General features: G+C 40.0%; 2 protein-coding genes across 3 annotated transcripts; one reads left to right on the top strand and one right to left on the bottom strand.

Annotated features, from left to right (window-relative positions):
- Positions 1-1,004: 1,004 nt before the first annotated feature.
- Positions 1,005-14,115, bottom strand: LOC133975365 (KN motif and ankyrin repeat domain-containing protein 1-like). Its single transcript, XM_062413295.1, has 12 exons — positions 13,950-14,115; positions 12,370-12,396; positions 9,072-11,531; positions 8,515-8,667; positions 7,852-7,960; positions 7,579-7,755; positions 7,328-7,415; positions 5,962-6,181; positions 4,094-4,236; positions 3,194-3,394; positions 2,911-3,009; positions 1,005-2,823 (listed from the first exon to the last, which is right to left on the bottom strand). The coding sequence occupies exons 1-12, from the start codon at positions 14,113-14,115 to the stop codon at positions 2,761-2,763; spliced, it is 3,906 nt and encodes a 1,301-aa protein (XP_062269279.1). The 3' UTR covers positions 1,005-2,760.
- Positions 14,116-17,621: 3,506 nt separating this feature from the next.
- Positions 17,622-20,625, top strand: fbp1b (fructose-1,6-bisphosphatase 1b). 2 transcript variants are annotated; one of them, XM_062412281.1, is made up of 8 exons: positions 17,622-17,855; positions 18,597-18,759; positions 18,865-18,957; positions 19,394-19,534; positions 19,641-19,778; positions 19,924-20,043; positions 20,161-20,350; positions 20,461-20,625. In XM_062412281.1, exons 1-7 carry the CDS (start codon positions 17,686-17,688, stop codon positions 20,347-20,349), a joined length of 1,014 nt encoding a protein of 337 aa, XP_062268265.1. In that variant the 5' UTR covers positions 17,622-17,685; the 3' UTR covers position 20,350; positions 20,461-20,625. The 2 variants fall into 2 exon arrangements, with proteins under 2 accessions (XP_062268265.1, XP_062268264.1); XM_062412280.1 differs by having other exon boundaries at positions 20,458-20,625.
- Positions 20,626-21,480: the final 855 nt, after the last annotated feature.

Genomic DNA, 21,480 nt, shown 5'->3' with positions numbered 1-21,480 from the left:
ACAAACTCTAAGCCCAAACTAACAGGGCACAAGTCACTCTGATGTTTGACAGATAATTCCAGTCTGACATTCAGTTTTAATTCCCACTGCCAGACTGGAAAACGGGGGAGAGAACTGCTGATGACCCACTGAAGGTTCGCCTGCCATTTTCTTCAAACATCTTGCACTTTTCAGAGACTGTACTTGTTTGTGTCTATTTGTTTGACTTGATTAGTGGCCAGCAGCAGAGAGGAACCTTTTTGATATAGGTTCCTTAAAAATTGTCTCAAAAGCAAGAGCTGGTTGCATTAATCGTTTCATGCATTACGTTTAATTTAGCTGATGCTTTTTTTTTTAAAGCGACTTACAATAACTGACTTTTTTTTTTCTTAATCCAAGGTGTAGTCGAAAAAGATGTGTCTTTAGCCTACGGCAGAAGATGTGTAGACTTTCTGCTGGCCTGATGTCAATGGGACTTTGTTCCACTATTTAGGAGCCAGAGCAGCAAACAGTCGGGATCTCTTTGAGTGTTTTGCTCGCAGTGAGGAGAATAAAGAATAATCAATTGTTCATTATTTTACATTAGCAGATGCAAACAAACATCAATACCACACAAGAATAGTTAAAAAGTTAAACCAAGGTGAAAATCAGGTTACGAGCCAAAGAGTACATAAGTGGTTATTTTGTCAATTCAATCTAAAGACTTTTTTCCATCACAATTCTGTTGTAGCTATTTGGCTTCTAGATAGTTAGTATTATCTTTCTTTAATAGTAAATATTTCCTGAGTATAGCATGCAATCATTCATTGGTAACAAATAATAATTTAGAAATATTATTATCATGATTATGACATTATCTCACCATACCAACGTTCAACGTTCCTTAATTACGCCTTTGGTGAGTCATGTGCAAAATTTGTAATTATCTTTATATACATATATATATATATATTGTGAATGTTTAAGTCATGAACTACTGCACAGGATTTTAAGTTTACAAATACAACATTTATTCAAATGCAGAGAAAAGTTACAGTCAGGTGACAAAAGACATGTCATTCACAGACGAGAAAATATTCAGCTGTCCAGCTTTCATCAAAACAGCATTTTAATGTCAACGCCATTTGAAGGAGGAGTGAAATTTTTTTTTTAATATGCTATTTCAGTCCCTTCCAGTGTAAGAAAAATCTCTCTCACATCTGTCCGTTAAATATGAAGCTGCAGCCCCCAGGTGAGATCCTTAGCTTAACATAAAAGAATGGATGGAAGGAGCTGGCTGGACTATTGGTTTGTGTAATCTGCAGTTTTGAAGCCTTTAGTTGGGCATTTCGTCCAGCGCCATCTTGGTTTGATCTAGAAGTAACCAAAGACGCTGCATGCCCACCTACACCTGTAACCTGCACCCATTGGATGTTATTAGCTGTCAATCAGACACTATCCATGTCCTGATGCATTGCTTTATCTTCTGTTTTTCTCTAAATGGGACCATAATTTACTAAAAAGAACGTCATGGTTTATTTAAGAATACTTGAAACTAGCAATTGTGATAATAAACTAATTAGGAACATGTTTACTGATGTAAAAAATCAAGTAAGAATTATGATCAGAGACATTTGTTCAAACAGAATTCTTTGAAAACCAGTGGAGTCACCCTCTGCTGGTCATTTGCGATAATACACGAGTCAGGGAGTTCTACATTGGCTTCACTTTCTGGACCTGGAGTCTACATCCATTTGTATATGGTTCAAAGCTTCTTAAAGCTTACTAATTAATCAATCTGGTTTGGACTTTATTACACTGTCACCGTTTTGTATTATTTCTGTGTCGATTAAGTCAAATGTGTCAGGTCCTCGATCAGTATTATTTTTAATGTCCAGTTGCTGTGTCTACTGATTTTTTTTTTTTTTTTCAGTTTTGTTTCCCCAGAGTTCTTCAGCTGACTAAATGTTATTTTTTTCTAGGCCTTGCGGTTTTTCTTTGTTTGCATTTGGGTCCAGCTCAGCAGGTAACGTGACGTTGTGTTATCTGTATCACACCCAAGCTATCCTCATGTTAAACCCACAGGGAGTTGGTGTTGTGCTTCTCATTTTGTGAGAAAGCAAATGAGCATTTTTCCCAAGTGCTGAAATATTCCGTTGCACGTTATCCACAATGTATTGCATATCAGCAGAAGTTCCTGCTTCAGTCTTAAGTAATATCATGTCATTTTATGATTGGAAAATATCAAAGTTTGACATTCTTCCATTAAAAGAATATGGAAATAGTAACACATCAGTTCCTAAATATATATAAATCTATTCCATAACAATACAAATATGGACATCCAATGATCTCAAAATCTTTACCTACTATGTAGCAATTTTGTCAAATCAACTTTCTGTATCTTATGTATTTTAAAATATTTGAAATATTATTTGCAAAAAAACTGAATCGCCAGGAATAAAGAACATATTTGAAGTAATGCATATAACAAAACAACTGCAGGTTCAATCATTAAATGTTATATATTATTAATACAAACCAATATACTCTGCTATGCATATATTAGCTGCTGCTGATGTGAAGTATAATGACACTAAGCCACATTATTCAAATGCTATGGGACACCGGACCCTGAAAACGACTAGTATCCTGTCAACTGGTAAATTACAATGTTAAAGAATTTGTCTGACAGAGGTTAAAACGGACATTGTTAAAATCCTCACATTCGTTATGAGAGATTTGATCGGAATCGCCTCATGAATGTGACTCTCATGAAGAATCTGAATTTGAGCCATCGCATTATTCAAAATGATGTCTGCCACCAGGGGAGGAGAGGGACTTTACACTGTGATGAGCGGCGGCCTGTTAAGACACAAACACACAGTAAAAAAGTTCAGCAACCTGAATATATAGCCCACTTAGTTAAAGTGCTGTGAAAATGCCACATACCCCAGTCTGTCCTCTGGAGAAGTTGGCATGAGCATACAGCAGCACTGCAATGTCGTGATGTCCGGCCTCCAGTGCGATGGACAGGGCTGTGCTTTCATCCTGAAAACATAAAATCATAAAAGACGTTTTCCAGTTAATTGTACATTTACAGGAGACAAGTGCATATTTGTGTATTTAATGAAATAGAAGCTTCTCTGTTTTCCTGACATACTTTAAATCCTAATCTAAATGTTTGCTCTCTTTGTTTGTAATTCAGAGTGAGTTGTGGCAGTGAGTCACGTACACCATCGGTCAGGGTGGCGTCGCAGTCTGCCTGGGCCAACAGGAGTTTCACGATGTCAGCGTGGCCATGCTCGCTGGCACACATCAGCGCGGTGGAGCCCTCGTCATCCTGGAGGTTGACCTCCGCCCCCTGCGCCAGGAGGGCCTGCACCACCCCCATTCTGCCGTGGCTCACAGCCAGCATGAGAGCGGTCTGACCGGCCTGGACGGCAGGCGGGAGGGGTCAAACACAGCACGCAAGGTTAATGATGCCGAGTCCACACATCTCCAACATTTCAAATTCTAATTAATTGTCTGTATGACCTCAGGTCAGTGGATCAGGCAAAGCTGTGAAAAAAACTTTCCCCTAATAAATTATGAATGACTGAATAATTAGGAGCTTTTTGTAAATCTTTTGACAGATAAAAAAATGTATACAAATAACTACTAAAGAATTATTAGAAAGTTATGGACCTGTAAAAGAACTTTTGATAACCACACTTAATGGCTGCAAGATGGATTTTTCTATTAGGGGAGAATATAAATAACAGACATACTGAACATAATGGGTCAAATTCAGGAAGACAGAGTGTGACACAGGGGGGTGATGGGACATATATACATATGTTATACAAAATTGAAATTCAAAGGAAGTAGTAAAATCAAGTAAAATAGTAAATAAGTAAAGAGGAAAAAGTTTTTTACTGTAATTTCCCTTATGTCTTTTTTTCTTATGCAGGAACAGATATATAACCCCACAGCTGACATTCACAGATCTGACATACGCTTGTAATAATCCAAAAGAAACCTTCTCTCCTCTTAAAGTAGGATGGAATCATCAACACGTCTTGTAGACATCATTTCGATTAACAAAGGTGCGGACAGGAAGTCACGTCCTCCACCCGAGAGGGGACTGGCTCACCTGGCTGGCCTTGGCGTTGACATCTCCCTTTGTGAAGAGCTGCTCCACAACCCTCGTGTCCTCTGCACTCTCCACAGCTGCGAGCGCCGCCAGCATGATGGGCGTGTAGCCGGCTTTGTTCTGCTGATTCACGTTACACACCTCTGTGGGGATGGTGCCCAGTGCAACACAAGAGAGGGAAGGAGAGGATGTAGAGGAGTGTTATCATTTGTGTGGCTCATATCCAGCGACACTGACTGTACTGAGTTTTGTTATGGTTAAAACCCCTGGTGAGAAATTATTGTTTTCTTTTTAAAAATAGAATGGATCTACATTAAAGGTCACATATAAATGAGGTGTATACTCAGACATAGCAACCATGTAAGCACTCTAGAAGCTTGAAAGCAGCACTATGTAAGTTTTGCTGAGCACCAGCCACCTCTGCAGCAACAACAGGTGATAAACGCCTCTGTGCTCAGATTTTCAGCCTTTCCACTGGAGCGACTGGGAGCTGGAGGCCTCCGGTTCCCGACCTTCAACCAAACCGAGCCCCTCACTCAAGTCTTTAACCAAAACTCTTAAACAACCAAGCTTTCAGCATGGACCTGGTGGCATGGGATCATATGTGACCTCCTGACCCTGTCAACCTTGCAGTCCTCTGTACACAGCCTATCACAGAATTGAAGGGAGTTCTCATAAACTTGTCATTGCTGTGGACCCCAACATAATCAGCTGTTCTCAAGGGCCCCCCCAGGCAAGTGCTCACTTTTTGCCTACCCTGTTGCAAATGGTGTATATTACCCATCATCCCTGGTGTCCAAAGCTCCATAAATAACTGAGCTTTCATTCCCGTTGTGCAATTAAAAGTTCTCAGAAGCATGTTTTTTCGAGAGTGCTTGAGTTTCACATAATTGCTAACACACACACTCTCAGTGCATAATCCGAAGCACCACACTTCAAACCTACTGGGTTCTTTTTTTTTCTTATCCTCAGACGTAGATAGTTAGACAGACAGTTACTTAAATAACAAAAAAATACATTCTTGATACAGTATTTGAATATGTTCATTGTTTGTTTTGATTTTATGTTATATTTCACATGTCCTTAGTCGATCCAAAGAGAAAGAAAAAGCCTCAAGCAGTAGCAAGGCTTTTAGACAAACGACAGAGAAGATGTTTCCCCCGTTCTTCATAATCACTGTTCTCTGAACTTGTGTCCCCTCATACACAACTGGAGAAAATATTGAAGCACTCCTTAATGTCTCATTTAATGTGGATAGGGGGGAAACATGCGCTGCCGCAGCTGTCTGGGACATATGAGGATCGATAAAGAATTTTAAAAGCTGCATCTTGAGCAAGACCACATGAGCAAGACCACAAAAAGAAAACATCTCCCTTGGTTGGTTTCGCAAACGTCAATAAACTCTTTCTATTCACTCTGCTGTTATACGAGGCCAGGGTTTCATTTGATTGTATATAGTGCATAGTACTCTACTGCTTGCATCTTGTCCTTGGAAGTTTAGTCTTACAAATAGTTTGAACGCATGATCCACAGAGTAACTCTTTGTTGGCCTATCTGCCTCTAAGTGGCTGTTGAGAAGCATAGTAATGCCGAATTGAACAAGGATTTTCATCTCTATAAGCCTGGGTATCATTGCTTCTTTCTCTGCTGTGTAATCATCATAGAGAATTTTAGTCAAAAGCACAGTAATTGTTCCAGTTTCTAAAATGCATGCCAGCAGGCTAAGTTTCTCTTAACCCTTCTTTTGTTACGCAAAGACAGAAAACTGTGGAGAAACTGAATCAAATTCTCACAGCGTGGAGCGACAGACCAAAACTAAAAAGGAAGGAACTTTGTTAGAATACACGATGACCCGAGTTGCACCGTACCTGCATCCAGCAGTCTCTTGACAATGCCAAAGTTGGAGTGAGACACGCTGTAGTGCAGAGCTGTGTTTCCATTGCCGTCGACCATATTCGCAATGTGCCGCAATACCGCAGGCGAAATGACCCGGAACGCTGACAAGTAGTCTGCCACAGCATCGGGAGCAGCCGACTTGTGGCTGGACGCGGAGAACCACTCCTGCTGGAGCGTTTGCAGGCAGTTATGCTGCAAGGGACAGAATGATACAACTCAAATATGTGTATACTTTTTCATGCGTCCTCATAAATGCCTTGCAAGATGCAGCCGTAATTCACAGTGTGCAGAGCAATTTCTACTTTGAATTGATGGGAATATCTTTTACAGGGATGAGAGCGACAGAACTAAGACGAAGAGCATCGTAAAGAAACAAAGAACCATGACACTATAAACTCACTATGAAGATCTACAAAACAACATCATAAAGGAAGAGCCTTACGAATCTGTTTTCATTTCCCCGGCGAAAACTTTGTATCATGCTCAGTGTTTTTCCATTTCAAGTTACATCATAGGATTTATCTTGACTGTTGAACTTCTTGTAGTTTAAAATGAATGGGAAAGTGAGGCGTCTCTTTCACTGTGAAATATTATTGTTTCTAACTTCAAGCAAAATTCCCCGGCACAAAATTACAGAGTCAACACATTCCTGTGCTATTTGTTTCCTTTCTTTCTGAAAGACAGAACTTGAACACACCCTGTCCCGGTATCTCCCCACGCACACTCAATCTGTGACATACCATTAAATGTGGTAAACACACACACACACACACACACACACAAATGTGTGTACTTCTATATAGTGAGGACACTCATAAACATAATACATGCCTAAGCCCCTTACCCTAACCTTAACCATACAAACTAACCTTAACCTCACCCTAACCCTAACCTAATTATAACCCTAAAATCAAATCTTAACCCTCATACAGCCCATTGAAAATGTGAAGACCGGTCACAATGTCCTCACTCTGTAATAATAATAACTTATTATTGTTTTAAAAGGTACTCAAAGACACTTATCATGGTAAAAACAGTGACAATACAAACAATAACAAAAATGTGTCATTATATCAGTTCAAATACAGTAATTTTACATTAAAAACAATTATAATACATAAATAGATCATAGATCAAAAGCAGATTTAGAAAGGTGAGTTTTATAGGGTCTATGCTTAACATGGTCCTCACAAAGATATAAGTAGAGGAACCCCCCCCAAGACACACACACAGACACACACACACACACACACACACACACACACACACACACACACACACACAAACACACACACAATATGAATACCTCTCTATCTGAATATGGAGAACAAAACATACCAATTCCCTGTTGGGTAGAGCTGTGTCATCACTCAGGTGCATCTTTAAGGCTTGACAAGCAGAGAAAATCTTTTCACTTAACTTACACCTAAAAGAAATAAAATGCCACAGATTACACAGTGTCAGTTCCCATGAGAGAAGACAACTCATACGTAACACTCACACAGTCAAACATTAAGATGCATTGAGGCTTTTTAAAGCAGAACTCCTGTTCAACTGAGAGGCTCTTGCTTTAAAGACTCTGACATTACCTCTGTTGTGTGTGCGGCTTTGACGTCTTCACCCCCTTGTTGGAGCCTCCTTTGCCCTTTCTGGCTTGAGTCGTACCTTGAAAGGGTTCCCTTAACTTTTTGTCTCCTCTCCTGTCCCCTTCCTCCGAGTTTCCTTTCTCACTGACCGGGAGCTCGTAAGACGGCATGGGGTCCAGTCTAAGGGCAAAAAGCAAGAGTTAATACACAGAGAAAATGTTGTATCGTATCCAAGTGCTAAGCAGTAAAATATTAGTTTAGACGTCAGATACTAACCCTGCTGTCACCCTCATGAACTTCATGATCCTCCTGTTACTGCTACAGCCTGGCTCTCCATTCTGTTTCTTTATCACAGGCAGCTGCACGCCAGGATAAGCTGACTTGTCTAGAAATAATGACGAAACCAATGCATCTGAAGCTTAACATAGACAACTTCTAACTCCTGCAGTTTGTTTTATTAACTGCACACATACACATATGCATATACAGCAGATATAAATACAGTAGGTTTAACTCGATAGGACTTAGTGAGGATATATTGTTGATTCTTAAAATATTCTTACACATCTGAAGGCCACATTTTTAAGGAGAAAGTTTCCTGACACCAGTTCCTCCTACAAACCCATTCAATTTTAGACTCCCAGCCACAAACTGCTATGTGCAATGAACTGCCTTCCAAAACCAGATATCATTCCAAACATTGCAAGTGTATCCCTCAGAAAGTCAAACCTTCCAAGCCAAAGGCAGCCACTTCCTTTAAACCTAACACAAGTATAAACTGGGCCTCAGGAGTGGTCTGGAAAATGAATATTTTTAACATAAGCTCAAGTTTTGCAGAGAGTTTTTGTATCCTCCGAATGTTGACTGTATTTCTAATGAAGATTATATTGAAACATAATTGTTTGGAATCATAACACATTGCCACACACACATGTTTACCTTGCGAGGCCGAGGATCCCTGTTGCTCTAACAGCTGTATCATTCTTTTCACCTCAGATTCATTGCCGCTCTGTTGGCAGATTTCTGGGTTTGTTTTTTCACATTTAGAAGAGTGGACTGACAGTTGAAACGGAGACTGATACTCTCTGCTGACTGTGAAAAGAAAGAGAAAATGTTTCAATCATACCAACATGACGTTACAGCACCTTACATAAGAACAATCAAACATCAAATTTACCAAGTGGAGTTTTTGACAACTGTTGATGATGTGGAGCTTTATTTGAATGAGTGGGTTTCTATTGTGCACGAGGATTTTCTAATTTGGGTTAGAGTTTAGCAAGATAACTGATGTACATTGGTTTTATGCTACTTCACTGAAAGAGGATTTTTGGCAATAAGATACCCCCAAAATGCATGTTCAAAAGGGGGAACATGGTGTATGAGGGAAGGCATTTCTTCAGGATACACACAATGATTTGTGGTGAGATTCAACATAAGTGTTTGTTCAGAAGAATACAACACAGGGTATCTTAAGAATCAAATCCCTGCAGGGTTACCTGGTGGCTGAGAATATAAATGATGGACCTCAGCTTTGTTGTTGCCGGACCACCTGGAGCTGTCATTTCCTTGACCACTGTACTGGTTTGAACAGTCGTCTGTGAGCAGGTTCCCATGCTCCCCGAGGAGCTTCTGCATCTTTTCTATGTAGTGGTTAAGCTCAGGGTCCCACTGGGACTGCGAAGATTGCTGGGAACTCTGGGCAGGTGTACTGCGTGAAGATGAAAAATCCCGTATCCTCCCCTCTCCTACACCGATACTTCTTGTCTTGATAGGGTCAGGCAGATGGGATGGTCCAGAGGCCATATTTCGGGTTTTCAGTCCTACCAGGAAATTCTCATTAATGTTTGTGAACCCTACACCAGTGTCTCTGGTCATTTTGAGACCATTTCCAACCAGAGTTGCAGTTCCGACACCGATGGTACGGGTCTCTGGGGCGCATTTGATGTCTGTGACCCGGTTCCCTACAGACACAGCCCTTGTAAGAGTCTGAGTGGTGTTGGTGTGCTTGTCTTGGGTACTGAGGAGAGTATTAGTGCTGGAGTCTGTGCTGAAGGTATGCCTGGTGTTGGTAAAGCGAGACACTGAGCTGGATAGAGTGTTGGTACGCTGTGAAGCTGTCAGTGGTGTTGCCATGATTCCCAGTTCAGCTCTTCTGATTGGATCTGTGGCCATACCTTCAGAAACCAGTTCCTTTGGTTCACAGATGATCACATCAACAGAACAGTCCCCACTAGCCACTGAACGATACTGAGTCTTTCCTTTCTTTAACCCCACAATCTCCAGTGGTGGCGCTGTGTTGGTTTCTGCATTACACATCTTTATCTCCATCAAAACGCCCTGTGTGTTTTTTAAAACCTGAATCCCCATGCCCTTTTCTTTGGTCTTCATGGGTACATCTGGTCCGGTGCAAACGTTTCTCAGCTCTGGTCCACAACATGATACTCCCACGCTCTTTACCTCTGTTGCCTCCCCCGTGCTATTGTCCCGTACCTCTGTGTGATTACCCACTCCCTGGCTTGTGGTGTGTGGCCTCGCTTCAAAACCTGTGCTCACAGTGGATGGCTTTGCAAGACATGCTTTGTCAGCTCTGCTCCTAGCTCCTGCCGCCTGAAGCTCCAGTTTCAGCCGACTCATCTCTGTCTGGAGGGCTGATTCTTTCAACTCTGCTTCCAAGTAAGAAATTCTCTCCTTCAGGGCACCAATTAATAGCTGTTGGGCATCAAGCTCTGCTTCCCTCACACTGTAAATTCCAAGATTAACTTCAGACACCTCTGTTGCAATGTCTCTGGTCTCTACCTGATTTGTGAACACACATTTGTTTTCTTTTAAAGGTTTAGGCAACGTGGCGTCTTCATCAATTCCAACTAGGACTGTATTTTCATGAGCAGAGGTATGGCCTTGTCCTAGCCTAGCATGCAAATGTCCACCCTTGAGGCTTCTTTCCAGTGCCTGCATCTCTTTAGTCAGTTTCCTGAATTCACTTAGGTTGTTTGGGTCACTCTGCACTTTGTGTCCCTCTTCTATATGCACCTTAATATCAGACCTTTCCATGCTATCAGCTCTCCTACAGATCCCATTGTTCATGTCCTCATTGTCACTCTGGTTCTTGAGCTGAGAGTGGAGTTGCCTCTTTTCCTCCTGAAGGACTGATATTTTTACCTGGAGGATAGGGATGATTTTCACCTGCTCTTCCAATTCCTTCAGCCTCTGCAGAGCTACCACCATCTGGTCACGGACATGCTGCAGGTGCATGGAGCCGGGACTCTGAACTGGAGTTGTTCTACCAGAGCTCTGTGGGCTAAATGTCAGGCTCCCTGTGCTGCCTCTGGCGCCAAGGGATGAGCTAAAGTGAACGTTCATGTCACTCCCTGTTCCAGTATACTTGTTTCCACTGTTGCTCTGATTATATGCCACAAGGCCAGTGAAGGGGGAGAGTGACCCAGGGGAGCTTACCCCTCCAAAGCTGGCCAGTCGTCGCCGAGGTTGGGGCTGAGGTGGAGGCTGAGGTGGAGGCTGGCTGGTCATCTCCTGCTCCAGGTGCTTGTTGGTCTCCATAGCAGGTCTTTTTATAGATCTTACAGTAGGTTGAGGCTTTGACTCAGTAAGTATTTGAGATTTTTCTAGTCCCCCATTCCTTATCAGCTTAGTATCCAAGGAGGAACAATGCGGAGGAGGAAGTGGTGGTCGACCTTTCGTTGTGGCAGACAAACCCAATTGTCTTGTATCAACTGTGCTTGATGATGTGAAGGATTCTTCAGAATACCACTGACTGGATGAAACACCACTCTGCGTTTTTTCTGCATTATTAACAGCCGCTCTGGGCCGCCTCTTAAGGCTTAGCCGCTTAATGATGGTGCAGTTTTGGAAACTGTCCACAAACTTGAGGTTTCCCGCGTCCAACTGATGAATGTAGTCAATCCCAAAGTAGTTAGGAACACACTCTTCAGTGCTTTGACCTATTAGAATAGTGATAGATTTTTTTTTTTAATTGTCCAAACACAGGGCTAGAGAGAAGAAACTCTAAAATACATGTCTCTCTGAATGCATGTAATAAAAACACAAGTTATCATTACTTTACGGAATTTTCCACAATAAAAATTAGACATCAAATTCGCAACACTATTTATATTGATAATTTCAAGCATTTTTAACTCTTCATAATAACTGCAACATGCCATGCTATATACTTGATACCCTTACAGGTTTTTTTTCTTACCTCAGTGTTACACGCTCATCAGGAACCATCTATTTGAGTCTAGAGTCTTTCGTCTGTCACCTCGAAATTTGTTTTCTGACTACAATCTCTTTCTCTCTGTCCAACAAGAAGAGGAGGGACGGAGGAGGATTTTCCAATCGTGTAGACAGTCTGTTTTCAGTAGTCACTTCTCTGCAAATGGTATGTCTCAACATAGACTGAACCCACTCTATAATTACTTTGCAACTTTCCCTCTAAATGCCCAGCCATACTCTTGGCAGGTTTTCTCAACCACAGACCATCTTCCAAGTATTTTTTCGCCAGTGAATAAACAAAAAGTAACAGAGATCTTACACATTCATGAAACACTTGACACAATAAATATTGTAATTCACTAAAAAAACAGGCGTAACTGCACTCGTATGGCTAGAGTCAAACAATATATGTTGATGGAGGCACTCATTTCTGGCAATGTTAAGTTTTAATTTACAATTTGTGAACAAATTTTGTGAATCACACAACAAAAAATGTACAATTAATGTCAAAATGATTACAAATTTCAGAAATTAAACTATTGTAATAGTAGACATTGAAGTTACCTGACACAGTTCTCAAAATGTCCTGGACTTGATCCGTGAATCCGTTTCAAAAGGAACCAATTAAAGAGCAACCCTGTACATCCAGTGAACTGAATAGATATGGAAATATAACGTAAATGCTTGCCATCTTGATTATTAGCTTTTCTATGTAAGGTATCATTATACCTTTCATTGAAAAGCTCTCTCTCTCTCTCTCTCTCTCTCTCTCTCTCTCTCTCTCTCTCTCTCTCTCTCTCTCTCTCTCTCTCTCTCTCTCTCTCTCTCTCGGCCCAGGTTCAGCTGTCTATATACTAACCTTGCAGTGCTTACACAAAGGAAATACTATACAAGGCCATTAGATCTTATAGTTAATTCTGCAAAAGTCACAGTGGGCAAAATCCTATAGGCCTCAGCGTCAATGACTCACATCATTGCATTGCCATATCATGTTCTCATCAGTAAGCACCTTCTGTTTTCAGCATGCAGAGGTTTTTATCTCGCAAATAATGCACATAGGCTCCAGTTCTGTCTCATTCAGCACTTGTGAACGAATCCCTAACAAGCTATGTTATGACATTCTCTCATATGCTATGTTATGGTATTCTATGGTAGGCAATGCTAAGCAATGTAATGCTTTCAAATATGAGGAACATCATTTTGATATGTAGGCTATAAAATGAAATTTACATACTGATCATTAATAATATGTTAGAGGTGTGGATACTATGCCATATGTTCTGCCCAGTATGGAACATTAAATGTAAGTTTTATGTGTTAATATGTATGTAAACATTTATTGTATATAAAATAAATTATCATCGTGCATTAAAATCAGACATGACCCAGCCCTCACTCTTTTCAAAAAAGCAAATCACATATCCTCATTCAATCATTCTGTCACTAACTTGCACAGTAGTGACAGTAGACTGACCCCAGGTAAATATAATTTGCGTCTTTTATTTCTTTGCATCTACCAATAGCCTGCGATAAAATAGGATTTATATGAACTTGGTTATCATCTATATCAGATTATTAAAAATGTTACATACATTTTTTAACTAATTGCATGTAAAGAAAAACCTAACCTTTGATCAGTCGGAAGACACATTGTTGGATTGCTGGATTTGGCCACTGAGCAATAACGATCCTGGAAAATACTCTTTATGTTGGTCAGCTAAACTTTTGCTAAATATGTAAGGTTGTCCTCCTCAGCGGAATCACATTGTGATGCAGGTCTAGGGTTGTTGTTCTTAATTTAGACAAAATGAATTGTATAAATACAGAAAAAGTTTTTGTTTTCAACACTTATCTCTAAAATTCCTCCAAAGTTTTTTTCAAGTCAAAGTATGATTAAAGTGAAACAAAAACCTGGTACTATCTGATAAACAAATGCACCTATAACAGAGGGTCACAAGTAGGCTCTATTTTATCTAAAAGCGTCACAAGCTGAAATTACATTTTGTGAGTTTTAAGAATTCGTCTGATTATTATTTAACTTGTAAGATATTACGAAGCAAAGAATCACCTTCACATGTAAATTCAATTTCTGTTTTGTATTTATATCTTCGTTTGTATTTCGAGTTTATTATTTGCTGTCTTACTTTGAAGCTTCTTTCCTTTACTTCCTATCTTTGTCTGGTTTCCCTCCTTCTTGATTGTCTGCACCTGAATCGATGAGTCACACTTGAGCTCTGGTGTCTTGTCTCCTTTACGCTCCTGGATTTCCCTGCACTTCAGTTTTGCTGGTTTGTCTCTTGTTTTTTTCATTGTGTTTCAGTTTTTGCTCCCTGTGTTGCTTGTTTGTTTTCTTTTAGCTCTTGTCGTTGTTTGAGTTGGTTCTTTTGCTTTGCGTGTTTTAATTTATTTCCACACATTATGGGCTTCCTGTTTTGAGTCTGTACAAAAACCCTAGACCTTAACATTCAGTCAATGCTAACGTTTTTAGATTGTTACAATGCAATTTCAAAATGCTGTCATCATCAAGTCCATCCTCATCTCGTAAAAAACATTTAATTACCATTACTCGTAACACAAACATCACGATCATATGTCCCACATTTAAAAAAGAGTGGTACTCTATATTTTGACTCTTTTATAAATGATAGCCCATCACCTACAAGTTTAAACTTAGATTATTATTTATATAGTTTTCATAGCTTTTTTTATAGCTCCACATCCCCATTTGTCAACTGCTCACTGGAGGCCTAACATTTTTATTGACAAAAAGGATAAATAAGAATAAATGAATAGTTTGTTTTAGGTTTTACTAAGTTTGAGCTGCCAGAGATTCCACAGCTTACGTTAATATTAATTAACAGTCAGTCAGGTACAATTATTGATGATCTTAAAACAGTTAAACAGCACAAAAACGATATGATTTTTGTCCATTTACTCCAAAGCCATTAGTCATATGACAAAGACCATGTGACATGTGAACTGGCATGCAGCCTTAAACAGCTGTTTGATTTGTCATAGGACATATTTTACTTTGTGAATGAATTTTTTTCAACAAATATCCTTCTAGCGCATTTTTAAACCCCCAAAAAAGCTGATCAAATATCACTGTCAATTTGTTAATGTTGTTAAAAGTCTCAGGATCCCAGATTAAAACTAAATGGATCATGATTTTCTGGTTTGAACTCTGACACTGTCAAACAAACTCCCCTTCAACATCAGATCAGCAGAGTGAGTATAGCTCAGTTTAAAAAGCAGTAACAAAGCTATTCTGCATAGATTCAAGTTTTACTTTTATATTCTAGTGTTTACTATTATTTCATTCTTCTTCCATCTGCACCTTGTAACTCTGGTTTTGAAAGTGCTATAGAAATATAGTTTATTTTTATTTCAATAACAAAACTCTAAACAACAATTTACCCCAGTGACATATGAGCTACACCTTCCTAGAGCGTGATACTACATGTTTTTTTATTTTTATTCTGTAGCTATTTGTAGGATGTTACTTATGGACCTAACCTGCTCTAATGCTGCAGTTCCAGTTACAAGCAGCAGGAAGTGCCACGCTCCTTCGAATTGAGTCTTTTCCTGAACCTCCTTCATATCCAGCAGCTTGTAAATTGCACAGTGACATCATGTGGACACAGTGGAGAATTGCATTTTACACATTTGTCATACCAGAGCAAGATTATCTAAATACTAATTCAGAGTTTCGAGCAGCAGTTGCAGAAGCATTTTAACTGCAAGCATCACACATGACCTCATAGTAGTGGCTGTTGTTTTTCCTGATGCCTTTGTCAAAGTTCAAGGTTCATCTTCAGCCTCATGTTGTGAAATGGGTCATGCAGGTTTACAGTGTGTTGTAATTACAGTCACTTCACTAGCCCCTGTCTCTTACCCTTATCATGTTTGTGTCCCAGACGGAGCAAACACATTACATGCACACACTGCGGAGACACTGTAGCTCGGAGACGGCACTCGGCAACGCTTCGCCTGAATGTTTATCACAAACACTGAATTATCAGCACATGGGAAATTAAAGGGATTACACAAAACCAGGATAGAGAAGGACAATGAGCCCCATTACTTGGACTTTGCCCTGGATCATGCAGGGAAGGCATGTTTTTAATAGTTAACCGTGCTGAGTGCGAAATCCCTCATGTCCAGTACAAGCTGTGATGACACTTTGTAAAACAAAAACAGTTTGAGTGAAGGCATTTATTTAGCAAGGAAATGGCATTTATTGTTACCAAACCAAATAAGTAAATCTCAGAATAGTTTGGCCCTAATGGATGATTATCTGCCTACTAATTCCACAAAGAAGTCTGTCTGTGGAATGGGAAAAAAGGTTTATCTAATAGGCTTACCACTCTAAACGTGGCCAGGAGATTGCACTCAGATTTGTTGCGATTTGGACACACAATATATTTAATATAAATTAAAACTTAATTTATAGGTGACCAGAGCTCTAGCAGTCAGTGTTGGCAGGGCAGTAAGCTTCGAGTCTATGGACCAAGTTGAACATGTCTTCTTCTACTGTACTTCTTTAGATCCATTAGAGCAGTGGTCTGCAACTGGCAGTTTGCAGCATGTTATTTTTATTTCACCAAATCAAACTGACATGGACATTAATGGGAGTCAAGGTTCTGATCTCCGTCATGGCAAAAATATTTACAGAATCACTTCCTCTTTTCTGATTTATCATTAAAAAATAGAAGCACAACATTCATTTTGTTGTTCCAATGTTTGTTTGTTTTTTTCCTTGTAGCTGGATTACAGGGCTTTCATTTTGAAAAGTTGAGAACTTGCTTAACAGATCTGAGTCAACATGCAATGTATGAAAAAATAAGAGTAAATGATTCAAACTTGTATACAAACATTGACTATAAAACCGTGGTAGCAGGTAGGATAAACACAGTTTTCTAATTACACAAGCTCTGCACACAAGCAATAAAAAGTGTCCGTATATTTTAGATCTGTTTGAGGAGGACTCACTGATGACAAGGAATAATTCTGAAGTCACTCAAGAGCATTAACACTGGAAAAGAGAACATTACATTTCAAACAGGCAGGTTTACAACAGGCACTGCACTGAAATCAGAAAACAGGGATAAGGCTATAGTTGAATCATGCAGTGCTGCGTTGCAAACCCTGATCACAATGTCTCGAGAGTCAATTGCTATGTCAACTCTAACATCACACAACTTTTCAACCTCTGCTAAGGATGTTATGTTTTCACTCCAGTCCGTTTGTTTGTTAGCAAGATTACATGAAACTTGATGCAAGTGTGTGGTATGGGTCAGGGTGACAGCCCATGCCATTTGGATGTGGATCTGCATTAAGGGCCTGATCCAGGAATGTTTTTTTCAATTTCTTTAACATTACAAGATGGATTCTCTTTAAAAAATAAGAATTCATGGATCTTGATGAAGAATCAGGCACATTTAAGGAACTGACATCTGTGAGTGTGTAAACTTTGGTGCAGCTTGATAGAATCTAAGCTGACTGCTCGGCCTTGGCAGAGGTATGAACCCAACTGAGTGCCTTTGAAATGATTAATAGTGGATTTTGAATTCTAAACTTTGCTTACAACTTATAATTAGCTAAGTTTAAAGTGCAGACTGTAGCTATCTCGATCAGATTGATTCAGACTACAGGTTAACACAAGAAATTACCACTATCTTTGAACTTTGCTCTCGTAGTAACAGAAGCGATCAAATCATTCCCTAGACTGGGAGAACAGATGCTTGTGATTGGTTGGAAGAGCTGCACACCCCTGCCTCTGCCCCTATCTCTGTTCCACGGTCTACTTTTTAACTTGTGGCCAACGCTCACCTGTTTCACTTGAGGCATTAAGGTCCCGGTCCCACACCTGACAGCAACATGTCTGACAAGGGAGTCTTCGATACCAACGTGTTGACCCTCACCAGGTTTGTGCTGGAGCAGGGCAGGAAGGCACAGGGAACAGGGGAGTTCACCAACCTGCTCAACTCCATCTGCACAGCTGTCAAAGCCATTTCCACCGCTGTCAGGAAGGCTGGGATCGCTAACCTGTGAGTAGTGTTTCATTTCAAATGTGGCAATGTAAACAAAACAGTGTATCTGACTATGGAGCTGAGTGAAATGAATGAGGGAAAACTATGAACTGATGTCCATGACTGTGACTGTGACACGTTAACTTGTGTTATTTGTAACCCGTGACAAATAACAGGCTAAGTGTACTTTGGACAATCCAGCTCTAGTGTTTAGCGTGTTGCAAATCTCTCCTTTTTTTTATATTTCTTATTTTGTTTCCTTTTTTTAAATGTATACCACAGCAAATTCCTTGTATGTATAAACCTGCCTGGCACAAAACCTGATTCTGATGATTAGCACAATATTAAACCTTTACAAATTGATTTTACTTAATGATTTTCATTTTAACATTTCTTTGCTTCCCGCTCTATTCTATGTCGAGACATTTATTTGTCTTAAATTTAAATGTCTGTAAAGCATAACATGTAGCATACAGTCTGGAGTAGAACATGAGAACCAGTTTTGACTGAGGCCCTGGCCAAAGGTAAACTCTGACCATGTTGTGCATTATCCCCCAGGGCAGAGGTCGTCAAGATAAAGGGCTTTTCAGACCTTCCTCACAGTGAGGAAAAAAATCAATTAACAAGCATAAGAGGACAGTTTGTGAATGGATTTTTCATCACACTATCTTAACTGTGTTTTAGATTTACTTAGAAATCCATAGCTTTAACTGTAGAGCTCTAAAATCTTTAATCTTGATATCTTTCCTACCTTTGAAGATACGGGATCGCTGGAAGCACCAATGTGACGGGGGACCAGGTGAAGAAGCTGGACGTCCTGTCCAATGACCTGGTCATCAACATGATCAAGTCCTCCTTCTCCTCCTGTGTGCTCGTGTCCGAGGAAGATGAGAAGGCCATCATCGTTGACCCAGACAACAGAGTATGTGCATTTGTACAGTATACACGTGCACGGCTGCTCTCTTTCTTTATGGAGAGTTTTATTTTGCCAGTATTATGACACTTTATTATTTGTCTCCTCCGACAGGGAAAATACATTGTGTGCTTCGATCCACTGGATGGTTCCTCAAACATTGACTGTCTTGTTTCCATTGGAACAATTTTTGCTATCTACAAAAAGGTAAGTAATGATCCTGCATGTTGAATCCATAAAGTTATTATATCAGCCTATTGTTACCAAGGTGGTTAATTCTTTACTCATATCTTTGTCTGTTAATGTGTCAGCACATCTAATCAAAAGGGTTAGCGCACATTGATTCATACAGTGCATTGATGTTAAGCACTTTCTCAATTACACATCACTCACACTGCCGGCAAAGCCATCAGGGGAAATTTGGGGTTCAGTATCTGGCCCAAGGACACTTCGGCAAGTGGCATGGGGGAGACTGGAGTTGAACCTCTGGTTATTTAACAACACAATTTCACTTTTAGTGAAATATCTTGCCAACTGTCATGCTGAATGACAGTTGAATTCCCATAACTTTCATTGCTTTACTTTCCTTAAATGTCTAAAATGTATTTTCCTGTGGTGATATTTACCACATCTTGTTCTGTAGAGCACGGACGATGAGCCTTGTGAGAATGATGCTTTGCAACCTGGAAGAAACATGGTTGCTGCAGGTTATGCTCTGTATGGCAGTGCCACCATGATGGTCCTCACCACTGGACAGGGAGTGGACTGCTTCATGCTCGACCCCGTAAGATGGCGTCCAAGACACTACCATTATCTGGTTATCTGCTGTATACAGTACATACACTTTTTGCTGCTGTGATCACTTTTGATGATGTGAGATTTCTCTGCAGGCAATCGGTGAGTTCATCTTGGTGGATCGAGATGTGAAGATTAAGAAAAAGGGAAAAATCTACAGCTTGAATGAAGGATATGCGCAGCACTTTTACCCAGATGTGACCGAGTACCTGCAAAAGAAGAAATACCCAGAGGTACTAGCAATAGATGAACTGTTAGTCATTCTTATTTTACAACGGTCAAATATTAAACTGGCTTCAATTAGGCATCTTTATTGAATTGGGTAAAAGTTTAAAATCACGAAACTGACTAATAAATTCTCCACAATCTGTTTTCCAGGACGGTTCTGCGGCATATGGCAGTCGATATGTTGGCTCAATGGTAGCTGATGTTCATCGTACTCTGGTTTACGGAGGAATCTTTTTATACCCTGCCAATGTCAAGAGTCCAAAGGGCAAGGTGAGCAGACAGAGCTTCTAAAATTGTCAATCACATGACATTTGTTTTAAGTCGCTGTGAAATGCATGTTATTTGATATATACGTTCACATCAAGTCTGTCTGCCCCTCATTTTCAGCTGAGACTGCTGTACGAATGCAACCCCATGGCCTTCATCATGGAGCAAGCAGGAGGCATGGCCACCACAGGATCCATGAACGTTCTGGACATCCAGCCCACCAATATCCACCAGCGAGTCCCTGTGGTCCTCGGATCCCCTGATGATGTGCAGGAATACATTTCCATTTACAAGAAGCATAACAAATGAGGTGATCAGATCTGCTAAGTTTTAAAGTAACACACAAGACAGAATAATATCAGTGTAAATTGGCAAAATGTCTGGGTTATTAAGTGATGGTTTCCTCTTTTAACCCAGCAGGCAGAGTCTGGTGCTGAGCAGAGCTTACAAGACTCAATCAGGACTTTTCTTTCTACTCTTTCCATCGCTGCACTGATGAAGGAACCTGGAGCCTCAATGGACTTATGACCACCTCACACTCTCGTCAATACAAACATTTATTTAAATAAACACAGATTAAAACGATTCTCATGTTCTTCACTGAGTTTCCAAAGTTGAATATTTATGTCTGTATTGAGGATTAAGTCTCTATGTTAGAATATCATTATTCTTATTCTATTCTTGGTATAACGTTGACTTATTAAGTGCAAGTGACTGTAGGTGTGTAGGATCCTGTGATATCCTCTCTCAGTGAAGAGCGCCCACTTCTGCCACAAATACTTTTTTGAATTGCAGGGTCGTCGTTTATACAGATTGGACAGAAGTAAATAACGTTAATTTTGTGTGAGACAATGGAGGACATTAATAGATTGTTTATTCCATAGACTGCCTATAAAGATAGATATCATCTCATAACATGACAGCTCCTCAAAAGCAAATTCCACACGTCTTGTTTGCCACCTGGAGGCCGGTTGCAGAATAGGTCAAAATCCTGCCTCCTCTGCGTTTGAGGAAGAGACATGGGCTAAACTAAAAACTAAAAAGTCTCTATTTTAATATGAAATAGTAAAAAGTCCACAGACTATCCTGAGGAGCAGATATGAGAACGCAGCAGGAAATCCTTTGCATAATTCACTGTGAGCATGTGGGTGTGTTCATGTTTCTAACATGAGACAGATGCAAAAAGAAAAAAAGAAAAAAAGAAAAGAATACAAATATCTCAGGATGAAAACGTGGTGCAATACATGTAGAAGACACAAATATTTAGAGGACAAGAGCCGACATATCCCCAAATCACTCAAGTCCAAAAGAGTTCCACCACGAAAAAGGTTTTTACTCTTTGGTTTTTGGATGGATTAAACAAGCAAGAAATATGATAATGTCTTTTATCTTGCATGTTTAAACAGTACAATGATCCAAGAGCAACTCAAAAGTGAACTG

The sequence above is a fragment of the Platichthys flesus genome, chromosome 19, assembly GCF_949316205.1.
Source record: "Platichthys flesus chromosome 19, fPlaFle2.1, whole genome shotgun sequence".
NCBI lineage: Eukaryota > Metazoa > Chordata > Actinopteri > Pleuronectiformes > Pleuronectidae > Platichthys > Platichthys flesus.
Note: the sequence above shows the minus strand (reverse complement) of the source record. Positions and strands in the feature narration are given on the sequence as shown.